Source organism: Podarcis tiliguerta (assembly GCF_965153285.1).
Source record: "Podarcis tiliguerta genome assembly, chromosome: 8".
Lineage (NCBI taxonomy): Eukaryota > Metazoa > Chordata > Lepidosauria > Squamata > Lacertidae > Podarcis > Podarcis tiliguerta.
The window spans coordinates 28,729,492-28,742,852 of NC_139541.1; the positions used below are offsets into that span (position 1 = coordinate 28,729,492).

Here is a 13,361-nt window from a genome sequence, read left to right on the forward strand (position 1 = left end):
CTCGTAGCCTTTCCCGTTCTTATTTTCTGTTTCAATAACCCATTGCAGGTAGAAAAATGAAAGAAGGAAGCATGAATGATTAATGCTGTCAAGCTAAAATAATGTATTTAGAAAAATCTATAAATCTCTTATTTGTGGCATTTTAAAACTCAACACGACAGTCTTTGGTGCCACTCAGGCTCTTTGGCGGCAGATAGATGTAAGCATATATATATATATATATGCTTTCGTAGATTTTCACGGGTACAGGAATGCAGGTTTTGGTGTCCTCGGGTGTCTTCCCGTGTAAAAGTTGGGGTGTCTAGGCGACGTTTCGACGAGGTCTCACTCGTCATCTTCAGGCTGGTGCTTTCGGCTTCTTGTTACTGGAACAGAGCAGGATCTCAGTGTTTGAGTTCCTATAAATACTGTTGAGGAGGTGTGGTGTATAGCCTCCAATGTTCTGGGCAGAGAGGAGGTTCCCAGGCTAGTGTGCCTTTTCTTCTTTTGTTCCTTAATTACTTGAGGGATATCTTGAGTGATTTCTTGAGTGATTTCCTGAATCCCACTTAGGTGGGTCATTAGGTGTGGATTAGTTGCTGAAGCCTTCGTGTCTTGAACTCTTGAACTTTGTGAAGAGTTTTTCTGAGAAGATGGCTGTACTGCACTTGGTTGTGCTCTGGCCTGGCTTCGTGTATAGGGGCGAGCTGTGGTTTTGTGGCCTGTGCCAGCCAGATCTGTGTAGGGATTGCAGGGGGGTGCAGCATCCGGAGGTGCCACCCTGGTTTGGCTACTGGATGGTGTCTGTAATTTATCTGTGGAGAGGGTCTGGGTTTGGGTCTGGTGTGGTTGATTGGTGATGGCGTTCTGTGTGCCTCTGGATCTGGTGTCAGATTTTGTGGGGAGGGCTAATTTCCAGATGTCTGGCAAGCGGGATGTGTCGTCACGCTTATTCATGTTGTGAGGGTGTTTCTCTATCTCGATGGCTTCCATGATTATTCTCTTGTGGTGATGTTCCATGTTAAAGAGCAATTTGGAATCTGCAAAATTAATTTCGTGTCCTGTTTCTTTCATGTGTTGGAAAAGAGAGGAAGTTTTTTCTTCTTTTTTGACGGCATTCTTGTGTTCTGCGATACGTGCATTTATTCGTCTGTTTGTTTGTCCAATGTACGTGGCTGGGCAGATTTTGCAGGGTATTTCATAGACCCCTTGGTTTTCCAACTGAATTTTATCCTTGGGGTTTCTGAGGATATTGGCTATTTTTTGGTTGGTGCAAAAGGCTGTTTTGATATTGTGTTTATGGAGGATTTTGCTAATTTTATCTGTAGTGCCCTTGATATAAGGAAGGAGGGCTATGCCATTGTTTTCTTCTGTGTCTTGGTTTTTGGGGGGTGTTTTGGGGGGTGTTTCTTTTTGGATTAGCTTCGTAACCCTGTTTTGCTGGTCCAAAAAGAAACACCCCCCAAAAACCAAGACACAGAAGAAAACAATGGCATAGCCCTCCTTCCTTATATCAAGGGCACTACAGATAAAATTAGCAAAATCCTCCATAAACACAATATCAAAACAGCCTTTTGCACCAACCAAAAAATAGCCAATATCCTCAGAAACCCCAAGGATAAAATTCAGTTGGAAAACCAAGGGGTCTATGAAATACCCTGCAAAATCTGCCCAGCCACGTACATTGGACAAACAAACAGACGAATAAATGCACGTATCGCAGAACACAAGAATGCCGTCAAAAAAGAAGAAAAAACTTCCTCTCTTTTCCAACACATGAAAGAAACAGGACACGAAATTAATTTTGCAGATTCCAAATTGCTCTTTAACATGGAACATCACCACAAGAGAATAATCATGGAAGCCATCGAGATAGAGAAACACCCTCACAACATGAATAAGCGTGACGACACATCCCGCTTGCCAGACATCTGGAAATTAGCCCTCCCCACAAAATCTGACACCAGATCCAGAGGCACACAGAACGCCATCACCAATCAACCACACCAGACCCAAACCCAGACCCTCTCCACAGATAAATTACAGACACCATCCAGTAGCCAAACCAGGGTGGCACCTCCGGATGCTGCACCCCCCTGCAATCCCTACACAGATCTGGCTGGCACAGGCCACAAAACCACAGCTCGCCCCTATACACGAAGCCAGGCCAGAGCACAACCAAGTGCAGTACAGCCATCTTCTCAGAAAAACTCTTCACAAAGTTCAAGAGTTCAAGACACGAAGGCTTCAGCAACTAATCCACACCTAATGACCCACCTAAGTGGGATTCAGGAAATCACTCAAGAAATCACTCAAGATATCCCTCAAGTAATTAAGGAACAAAAGAAGAAAAGGCACACTAGCCTGGGAACCTCCTCTCTGCCCAGAACATTGGAGGCTATACACCACACCTCCTCAACAGTATTTATAGGAACTCAAACACTGAGATCCTGCTCTGTTCCAGTAACAAGAAGCCGAAAGCACCAGCCTGAAGATGACGAGTGAGACCTCGTCGAAACGTCGCCTAGACACCCCAACTTTTACACGGGAAGACACCCGAGGACACCAAAACCTGCATTCCTGTACCCGTGAAAATCTACGAAAGCAAATATCTCACCTCTACGGGGAGGAAACCTTCCAGCTGACAAGAACCTATGAGAAACTAGAAATCCGAAGAGCCACCATCTTATGTGATCTCTTGTTCCTACGCAACTGCCGAGACAACAACTTAATTCCCACATGCTTCCAACTTAAATTCCACTCTAAAACCCCAGCTACCGAAAGGATCCTGAAACGAACTGAACTATCTCTAATCAGAAACGAACTACACAAGAAAAGATACCTACTAAACCAAACCAACAAAGATCTACTCACTCTTCACCTCAAACTCTGTAACAAAATCCACCCTGCACTCTGGGACAAATGCAAACAACTAGCCGTCTGGAGAGCTGAAACGGAGACCTCACACAAGACAGACACACACACCAACAAACTCCACAAACTAGAGAAACGCCAGAAGCCCAGCCACCCTCCACAACAACCCATGAAACAAACAGTACATAACATATCAGACAGGATCCTCACCTCAACTGAAACCAAAGTACTCTCCAAAGGTTTCAACTTTGCAGTCGCCCCGAGACGCATCCCCACGGAAAACATCATATGCGGAGTCGAAGCTAGCCTAACCAAAATCAATCCAGATGAAGCCAATAAAATCAGACTTGAAGTCACCAACATCCTCTGCTCCAGCAAACCACCCAGAAGCAATTTACACAAAGAAGAACAGAAAGCACTCACCAACCTGAGGAAAGACAACAACATAATCATTCTCCCAGCAGACAAAGGTAATGCCACTGTTGTGATGAACACATCGGACTACCAAGCAAAACTATCAAATCTACTCCAAGACCCTACCTACCAACCTATAAAAACAGATCCCACCACCTATCTGGAAAAAACCACCAAATCCAAAATAAAAGCCTCTCCTATCAGTGAAGAAATCCAGCTAAGAATCATCCCCAGAGAAAAATCATCCAGATGCCCCAAACTCTACGGCCTCCCCAAGATACACAAAGAAGGAACACCACTCAGACCAATAGTCAGCTCCATAGGCTCACCTCTACAAAATCTCGCTAAATTTCTCGCCAAGCAACTTCAACCCTATGCAGAATCCATCTCTTCACACGTTCCAAACTCCTTCCAGTTCATAGAAACAATCAAGAAGCAAAACCTACAACCCAATGACCTACTTGTGAGCTTCGATGTTGTATCTCTCTTCACACAAGTGCCCATTAATGAAGCCTTGACAGCCATTCAAAACAAATACAATCCCCCCGAACACATCTTGGACCTGACCAACCACTGCCTAACCAACACGTACTTCATCCACAATGGACAAAGATACAAACAGATAGAAGGAGCACCTATGGGATCACCCCTCTCACCGGTCATCGCTAACCTGTACATGGAACACTTTGAAACCAATGCTTTAGACAAGTCAGAACACAAACCCAAACTTTGGCTCAGATATGTTGACGACACCTTTGTAATTTGGCCACACGGGAAGGAAAAACTGGATAGCTTCCTCACACATCTCAACAGCCTACACCCCAAAATACAATTCACTATGGAAATAGAAGCCAACAACCAACTTCCCTTCCTTGACGTCCTAATCTACAAAAAACCTGATGGCTCCCTAGGACACACTATCTACCGGAAAAAAACACACACCAACCGCTACTTACATGCACAATCACACCACCACCCTGCACAAATAAACTCCGTAGCCAAGACTCTCATCTCCAGAACCAAACGCCTGGCTGACGAAGACCACTTGACAACTGAGTTACAGGATCTCTCAAATGTGTTAATTGCCAATGGATACCAGCAAAACAGGGTTACGAAGCTAATCCAAAAAGAAACACCCCCCAAAAACCAAGACACAGAAGAAAACAATGGCATAGCCCTCCTTCCTTATATCAAGGGCACTACAGATAAAATTAGCAAAATCCTCCATAAACACAATATCAAAACAGCCTTTTGCACCAACCAAAAAATAGCCAATATCCTCAGAAACCCCAAGGATAAAATTCAGTTGGAAAACCAAGGGGTCTATGAAATACCCTGCAAAATCTGCCCAGCCACGTACATTGGACAAACAAACAGACGAATAAATGCACGTATCGCAGAACACAAGAATGCCGTCAAAAAAGAAGAAAAAACTTCCTCTCTTTTCCAACACATGAAAGAAACAGGACACGAAATTAATTTTGCAGATTCCAAATTGCTCTTTAACATGGAACATCACCACAAGAGAATAATCATGGAAGCCATCGAGATAGAGAAACACCCTCACAACATGAATAAGCGTGACGACACATCCCGCTTGCCAGACATCTGGAAATTAGCCCTCCCCACAAAATCTGACACCAGATCCAGAGGCACACAGAACGCCATCACCAATCAACCACACCAGACCCAAACCCAGACCCTCTCCACAGATAAATTACAGACACCATCCAGTAGCCAAACCAGGGTGGCACCTCCGGATGCTGCACCCCCCTGCAATCCCTACACAGATCTGGCTGGCACAGGCCACAAAACCACAGCTCGCCCCTATACACGAAGCCAGGCCAGAGCACAACCAAGTGCAGTACAGCCATCTTCTCAGAAAAACTCTTCACAAAGTTCAAGAGTTCAAGACACGAAGGCTTCAGCAACTAATCCACACCTAATGACCCACCTAAGTGGGATTCAGGAAATCACTCAAGAAATCACTCAAGATATCCCTCAAGTAATTAAGGAACAAAAGAAGAAAAGGCACACTAGCCTGGGAACCTCCTCTCTGCCCAGAACATTGGAGGCTATACACCACACCTCCTCAACAGTATTTATAGGAACTCAAACACTGAGATCCTGCTCTGTTCCAGTAACAAGAAGCCGAAAGCACCAGCCTGAAGATGACGAGTGAGACCTCGTCGAAACGTCGCCTAGACACCCCAACTTTTACACGGGAAGACACCCGAGGACACCAAAACCACCATATATATATATATATATATATATATATATATATATATATATATATATCTGCAGCCATAGGAGCTCCGACTCAGCCCTACGTCCCACTACTTCTCCGGCAGGGAAAATTAAAGCCTCAGCAGTGAACTTCCTCTTAGAAAAATTACTCATAAGCATCAGCTGAATATTCAAAGGCACTCATGAATATTTATTTTGTGATGTAAATGGGATTTATGTTGCTGTTAAGCCCACTCCTTCTTGCTTTAACCATGCCAAGGATCTCGCCAAACAAGAAATTGCTCTGAATAGCAAGACGGAGTTGGGTGCGATTCCGACAACCCAACAAATTCAGGAGCAAAGAAGCCCACATTCTAGACCAAATGAACTTTCTACACATGGCATGGACACCTGTTTGTATCACCTTACCCTATATATGCCCACTTAATGGTTTCAACTGGTGGAACTGGGATTGCCGCAGGTACCAAACATAACCAGTTCTGCATTATAAGAACTCACTTTTTCAGTGTGGCAGAACCTACACTTTGGAACTGTCCATGACACACACATAGGTGCCCTCTGCTGGTGGCTGCCATTTTGGTTTCATATCCAAACCTGAAATTCACCCAGTGTTACAAAAGAACGAAAGCATCTTCATTTACTTGAGTGGCTGTAAATGTGAGACATTTTCACTCACCTCTACTTTTTGCGCCAGTGAGATAACCCAAGTCAGGTGTGATTCCTATCAAAGTTCCCCGACTTGATTGGATTTGCTCTTGATTTTGAGCAACTAGGAGCAATTTTCTGGGTTCAGCCTGCCTTTGCTTTGTCCCTCCCACAACTTGATCTGATACCGCAAGGATGAAGGAAATCAGCCATGCAAGAGAAATAACACTTCCATGCAACTTGCCAGAACTCACCATGAACACTTCCCTTATTCTCTTATAATGGCAATGGTGCCCACCTGAGAGGTGCCAGAATTGAGTTCTGCTGAGTTCCGGATGAAAAAAGTTGTGCTTCCTAGTGAAATAAATTACCGGTAAATCATCTGTGCAGGATCAAAGCAACAACACAGAGAGCCATGGGATGATGATTCTGTGTAATGTATGCAAATGCTGGTGTGAACTGATCCTATCAACATCTCCTGGATGAAAGTGCAGATCAGAGCCGAGTTGGTTTTGTACTTCACAAGTGTTCTTGAGAAGTTCTTGGCTTAAAGCAAGTATCAAAATCCTTTTTTTTAAATGTGCATTTTGAGAGAAAATACATTCTAACATGCATAGTTAAAACACATATTTTACTTTACTTTTCATGTTGATTTATTTTTTTATTATTATAAAAAATAGGTATTGGCAGGTTAATGTGGAAATGGGATGGAATGAACTTATTTCCAAAGACATGCAAAAGTGATATTGAGTCCCTGCACACAGATCCCTGAGAAATGCTATATTTTCCTCACTCAAAGGCTCCATCCAAATGTATCCAATGTAGCCCTACATTAAAGTCACTTAGTGATAGACTTGTACCCTTGGTGGAATGCTTTGCACTAGTGCAACTTTGTTGTACAAGAGAATGTGCCAGCAAGTTGCTAGTAACATGGCTGCACAATCGATCACACGATCTATTGCAGAACAACTGTTGGATAGCACAAGTGTCGCGTTGGATTCCACTGTTGTGTTAAAGATCACCTTAGGGGTCCTTGTGCTAGCGGGCAGAGAATGTTGAATACAAACAATTACATGTACCTGTACCATAATTCATTTGTTCTGAGCCTGCTCAACAAGCATTGTGCTCCATTTGGCAACTCCCACCCCCCATGAAAAGTGCTTTGCTTGGTGCTCATCCACCTGTCTCAGTTCAGAAATTCTCATCCTGGAGTTTTTCCCCTTTCCATCTGATTTTGTGTGTGTCCTTTTTGATGAGCATGCATGAATTTGCACTATCTATCAGCACTGCATCTATTTTAAAAGTTCAGTGCCTATGAGACATGTGCATTTTATTAGCTAAGTGCTTGGGTTTGAATTACGCAGGCAGAATAAGGATCCTTGTTCCAGTTGTTCAGAGGCTTCCACTACCGACTCAGGCAGGCAATCAGTGCATGCATTAGTAGTTAAACAAAATATTCTCTTTAAAAACACTAAGGGGCCTTTCATGCTAACATGATGCTTCCTCTCCACTTCAGCATGTGCACACAACAAAGCCATATCTATCCGGCTCAAACCATCTCCAAGACGTTACATTTGTTAGGAGCTCTAGAAAGCTGTTTGAAATTAAAGTTAATTAAATGAAGGCACTATTAGCCCAATTGTTTCACTTGATGAATCCGAAAAACCCAAACTGTGCAGCTCAAGTTACAGCAGATAAGAGAATTAGCAATGCATACAAATGATAACAGTTGTCTGAAAGACTTTTTAAAAAAACAGCAACCCACCAGATCTATAGCTTGTAACACATTGCACCTGAAGTTATAGCAGCCTGAAGCCTGCTAGATAACAATTGTTACACATCAGCACCACATTAGAGGTGTGACTTAACAGTTGGCGATATAAAGTTGGCTTATCTGTTACTTTACATCTCAAGTGCTAGATCACTAGTTCCCTCATTATTCTCCATATTTCCAATGTCATTAATCCTTAGACATGGACATATTCACTATAATTTTGATTTGTGCTTCATGACCATACATGAAGGCAGTATAAGCCTTCCCATATAAAGACCCGATATTTCATTTCCTGACCTCCATGTTGGCAGCTCATAGCACAGAATAACAGAATTGTAGAGTTGGAAGTGACCCAAAGGGATCACAGCTAAAGTATCCCTCACAGATGGCCATCCAACCTCTGCCTAAAAACCGCCATTGAAGGAGATACCACCATCTTTCGAGGTAGCCTTTTACATTGTCAAACAGCTCTTACCATCATTAAAGTTTTCCCAGTGTTTAATCTCATTTCTTGAAATCTGAAAAGGTTTTGGTCCTACTCTCATTCCTGGACATCCATTATTCAATATCTGGGAGGCATCATAGCTTGTGCAGAAGGTCCTTGGTTCAACCCTTGGTCTTCCCAGTGAAAAGCATCTTGGGGATCTGAGGTGGGAAAGAACCCTGCCTGACATGGTAGAAAACTACTGCTGGCCAAATTGGCCAGTGATTGACTAGATGGACCTGACTCTACATAAAGGCAGTGTTATTCTACATGATCAGCTGTGTCTATGGAACAGCCATCACAGGCCACTCAACACATAGAGAATGCATTAATCTCTGCACATAAGCTCAGGCTCAGTATCCCTGAATGGATAATGTTCATACATCTATTTCTAAGTCATCATGTAATAAACAGTGGTAAAAACACCAAGGGAAGCATGTGTTATTTGGCTAATTTATCACTGCTTCAAATCAGTGTCAAATGCAGAGCTAGGGAGCCTGTGGTCCTCTAGTTGTTGTTGGATTCCAGCTCCCATCATCAATGAACCAGAATACCCAACGGTCAGGGATGACAGGTATTGTAGTTGAACAATATCTATCTGGAGGGCCATAGGATCCCTATGCCTGGTTCAAAGAGAGTTGTTCATTCACCATTTCAGGCACTTGTCCTGGAAGTCTCACCTCTCGATCTAATATGTATAGAAAACACTTGTGGATGGTTATTCTGTGGTGTAGGAAAGATGTTCTGTACATCATGAATGGGGAACAACCTGTGGCCCACAAGGTGTGGCTGGAGTGGAACTCTTGCCATTACTTCCAATTGGACATGCCGGTTGGTACTGATGGCAGCTAGAGTCCAACCAGGACAACAAGATCTGCATCCCTGCTGTACATGATAGACATACTCCTTCTTTTATTTGCATAATAGCTGGTCTCTTGCTGGATATGAGACCTAGTTTAAGCCCTGGCACGGAGCAGATTCTGCAGATTTTTAAATGCCTTCCACAACAGCATCCTTTTTTTTGCGCTCTCTAGTATCCTTCTGTTCTCTTTTCTGATTTGGGCCTATTTCTAACATGACATTTTGAATGCAAGGAATGGGATTTGGAATCTTGCCACAGAGTCATAAATATAAAATCTTTTTGTTGGAATGCATCACCCATGCGACTTGTTCACGGATGATTCCGTGAGCTGGATTTGCTAGCTCCAGCGACTAGTAGTGTTCTGAACAAGTGTTGATGAAAGAATCCAACAGAATATCTCACTTTTAATTCTTTTTAAAGCCATTCCCTGTGGATTTCTTTGCTCCACCCAGCTGATCACAATTGGCACGAATAATTATAGAATCACAGGGTTCGATTAAAGGGTCATTGTTTAGGTCCAAAGTGGTTGATACTGGTGCTCTGGGCTTGATGGACCTGTGCAGGAGGTGAATTAAGACCTAGGATGGAAAAGAGGTTTGTAAGGTATAGTGTGAAAAATTAATTACTAACTGCAAGCCTCAGAAATAAAATATATTATTGCCAGTGAAGATCTTCCACATTTAAGATGATTTCACAGTAAAACAGTATGCTTTATTTTTCTTTTACTTTATTTAGTAACAGTGACTGAAAATTAATCAATGTTGAATATTGGTATTTCTTTACTTGATTTCATTTACATTCCTAAGAATTTGGATTGGGCTGATAAATACTTTAAAAGTTCATGAAGGGGTCACTGAGCTCAGAGGTTTGTGAAAACTTTGCTTAGACTCAACCCTTCTTTTTAAAATAACACATTTTAGGTTTTATTTATTTATAGAATTTAAATAATTTGAGAATGTTATAGCAGTGTACAAAATAAAGTAAGAAATGAATAGTTAAATCAATAACAATGAAAACATAGTACTTTTAAAGTCCATATTAAAAACGCCTGTCTTTGCAAAATTATTTTCTTATTTTTTCTTTAGTTTAAAGCAGCATCATGCCACTTAAGCAGTCATGGTTTCCAACAAAGACTCGTGGAAACAGCATTTGGTTAAGAACTGTACATCTGTGAGGGAAGTAGAGGTGTCCTAACAACTATTAGTACCCTTTAGTGACTAGAGTTCCCAGGATTATCTGGAGAAAGCCATGACTGTTTGAAGTGGTGCATTGCTTTGAATGTATAGCGCAGATGGAGCCTAAGATCAACAGCTGTAATATCAATATGGTGGCACTTCTCTTTCTGCTAAAGGATGGAGTTCCTTGTCTTATCCTTATTCACCCAGTTAATTTGCAGACTCAACACAGTCTAACCCCTTCAGTCAAAGCTTATTTGCATTTTTCAACTTGCAGATTTGGTTCCAGTTTAGAATTATTATTATTATTATTATTATTATTATTATTATTATTATTATTGACACTCAATGCAGCAGCCTTGAATGGAACTGGTTTTGAACCTGTTCAAATATATATTTAAATGGAATCATATATCTACCACATTTACAATTGCAGGGCAACCCTTATAAATACATGAATACATGATTAATATTTTAACTTGAGGGGAAATCATGCAATTTGCATGGACTAATGCCACATCCTCCAGAACTCTGTCACTCATCTTTGACAACTGACTGGACAGAATGAATTTCAGCTCCCAAATATTTATCTTCCCTACATCAACTAGCATGGGCAGGAAGAGGAACCACTGTTTTTAGTTTATTTCATATACTGCTGCATTCCCCGCCCCCCCGTCCCTTAAAGCTGTGAAGAGCTGCAAAAATAAAAACATTATTCTATAAATCTGCAGCCATATTTAGAATACTGTTTATTGTTCTGGTTGCCCCATTTAAAATAATAATAATATCCTAGAATCCAAATAGCAACAGAAAAGGAGCTTGCAGTGGGATTGAGTATTAATTGCTATTAATATTATTATTGGTATCATTAGTATTATTTATATTGATTAGTAGCATTTTTGCACTCAAGTGCCTAAAAGCAACTCACGCAGCAAAAATAAAATAGCAAAGACATAAACAAAACTAAAAGACTCGTTCAACAATATATTTAAAAGGAGCAAGTTCCCCATCCCTTAAAAAAATGGGTACAACAAAGTCCAACAAAATATCTAACTACCCTTCCAATTAAAAAACAACAATCCAAAGCCAGGGTCCAAAAGTAGACAGCAATGGTGCCAGGCATGCTTCTCTTGGGAAACCATTGCACAAATGGGGAGCCAGCACTGTAAAGACCCTTTCTCATCTATCTGAAGATAGTCATCTACAAATATCTAAAGAGGAGTCACATAGAAGATGGAGCAAGCTTTTTCTTTTCTCCTGCTCTGGAAGATAGGACTTGAAATTTAAGTTTCAAGAAAGGAGATTCTCGTAACTAAGGGTGATGAGAGTTGTTAGGGAACCCCTATTTCCTACAGTTGACAGACTGATTTAACAGTCATTTGCTCTTCCCAGGGCAGTCTGGGAATTGTCTCTCTGTGAGGGGGATAGGTCATTGGAGAATTCCACCACAGTGGTATTGAGAGACTTCGACATCCACGAGGAGACCAGTTCCAAATTGCCATCTTAATTCTCCAGCCATCAGGGATAGTAGCTATTATCTTCCATAAATTTGTCCAGTCCCGTTTTTAAAGCCATCCAAGTTGGTGGTCCTCACTGCTTCCATATCCATAAGCTCCCTGCACTGCACCAAATAAAGATTGTTTTGTTCTTCTGCAAACGATGGGCTTACCCTGCATCTGCTGATACCTCTCCTGTGTGTAGCTGTGGCCAGGGATGCAGTGGCGTAGCGTGGGTTGTCAGCACCCGGGGCAAGGCAAGTAACTTGCACCCCCTAACCCGGGGCAAGGCAAGTAATTTGCACACACACACACCCCCGCTGCACTGTCCCTCCCCCAGATAGTCCCTCGCTCTCTCTCCGCACCGCACCGCACGCCTGGCACCCTCCCCTCCACAGTGGGCGGCGACCCGGTGGCTCTGATCGGATTCGCACAGCCAGAACTGCAGTGAGAGAGTGAGTGAGCCAGGTAGGGGCAGAGAGCTGCGAGTGCGAGCGCCCCCCCCAGATGTTGCGCCCGGTGCGGCCGGCCCCCCCCTGCACCCCCCACGCTACGCCACTGCGGGGGCGGATTCAGGTTTGATGAGGCCCTAAGCTACTGAAGGTAATGGGGCCGTTTATATGTCCAGCTGTCCTTTGTCAACAACAAATTGTTGATGTTTTTTGTGTTGAATATATGCTATATGGCAATTTATGGACCTAATAGGTATCTAAAGCCATTTGCACATAACAAATAGGAGCCTACACAACACAAAACACTGTTGCTGTATATAGGTTTTCTTTTATTTGCTTTTTTAACTTATATTTTGGAAATGTACATCCAGGTTTGTTTTTTTCTTTAAAAAAATTTGTGGCCCCAAGAGAGTGGGGCCCTAAACTATAGCTTGTTTAGCTTATACGTAAATCCAGCACCGGCTGTGGCTGCTTTGCCTGCATCAGGACACACAGTACATATTTCCTACTGGAAATTAAACATACAGTGGTACCTCGGGTTACATACGCTTCAGGTTACATACGCTTCAGGTTACAGACTCCACTAACCCAGAATTAGTGCTTCAGGTTAATAACTTTGCTTCAGGATGAGAACAGAAATCGTGCTCTGGCGGCGTGGCAGCAGCAGGAGGCCCCATTAGCTAAAGTGGTGCTTCAGGTTAAGAACAATTTCAGGTTAAGTACGGACCTCCGGAACGAATTAAGTACTTAACCCGAGGTACCACTGTACTGACCTCCCCAGTGCCTCTCCCCTTTGGCCCTGAGCGAGCAACCTTGGCCCACCTGCCAGAAAGCATGCAGACCAGCTCTGCCCCACCTGTCAAGCTACTTCTGCAAAGAACCGAATTTGAATACGGGACCATCAGACGGAGGCCACTGAAGGTTGCAGAGAAGCTGATGCAAGTTCATGCAGGTGC

The 13,361-nt window shown here is 42.7% G+C and overlaps 1 protein-coding gene across 1 annotated transcript; it reads left to right on the forward strand.

Annotated features, from left to right (window-relative positions):
- Positions 1–209: 209 nt before the first annotated feature.
- On the forward strand, positions 210–5,492 carry LOC310684065 (uncharacterized protein). The gene is made up of 2 exons (XM_083454516.1): positions 210–691; positions 2,002–5,492. Exon 2 carries the CDS (start codon positions 2,474–2,476, stop codon positions 5,447–5,449), a length of 2,976 nt encoding a protein of 991 aa, XP_083310642.1. The 5' UTR covers positions 210–691; positions 2,002–2,473; the 3' UTR covers positions 5,450–5,492.
- Positions 5,493–13,361: the final 7,869 nt, after the last annotated feature.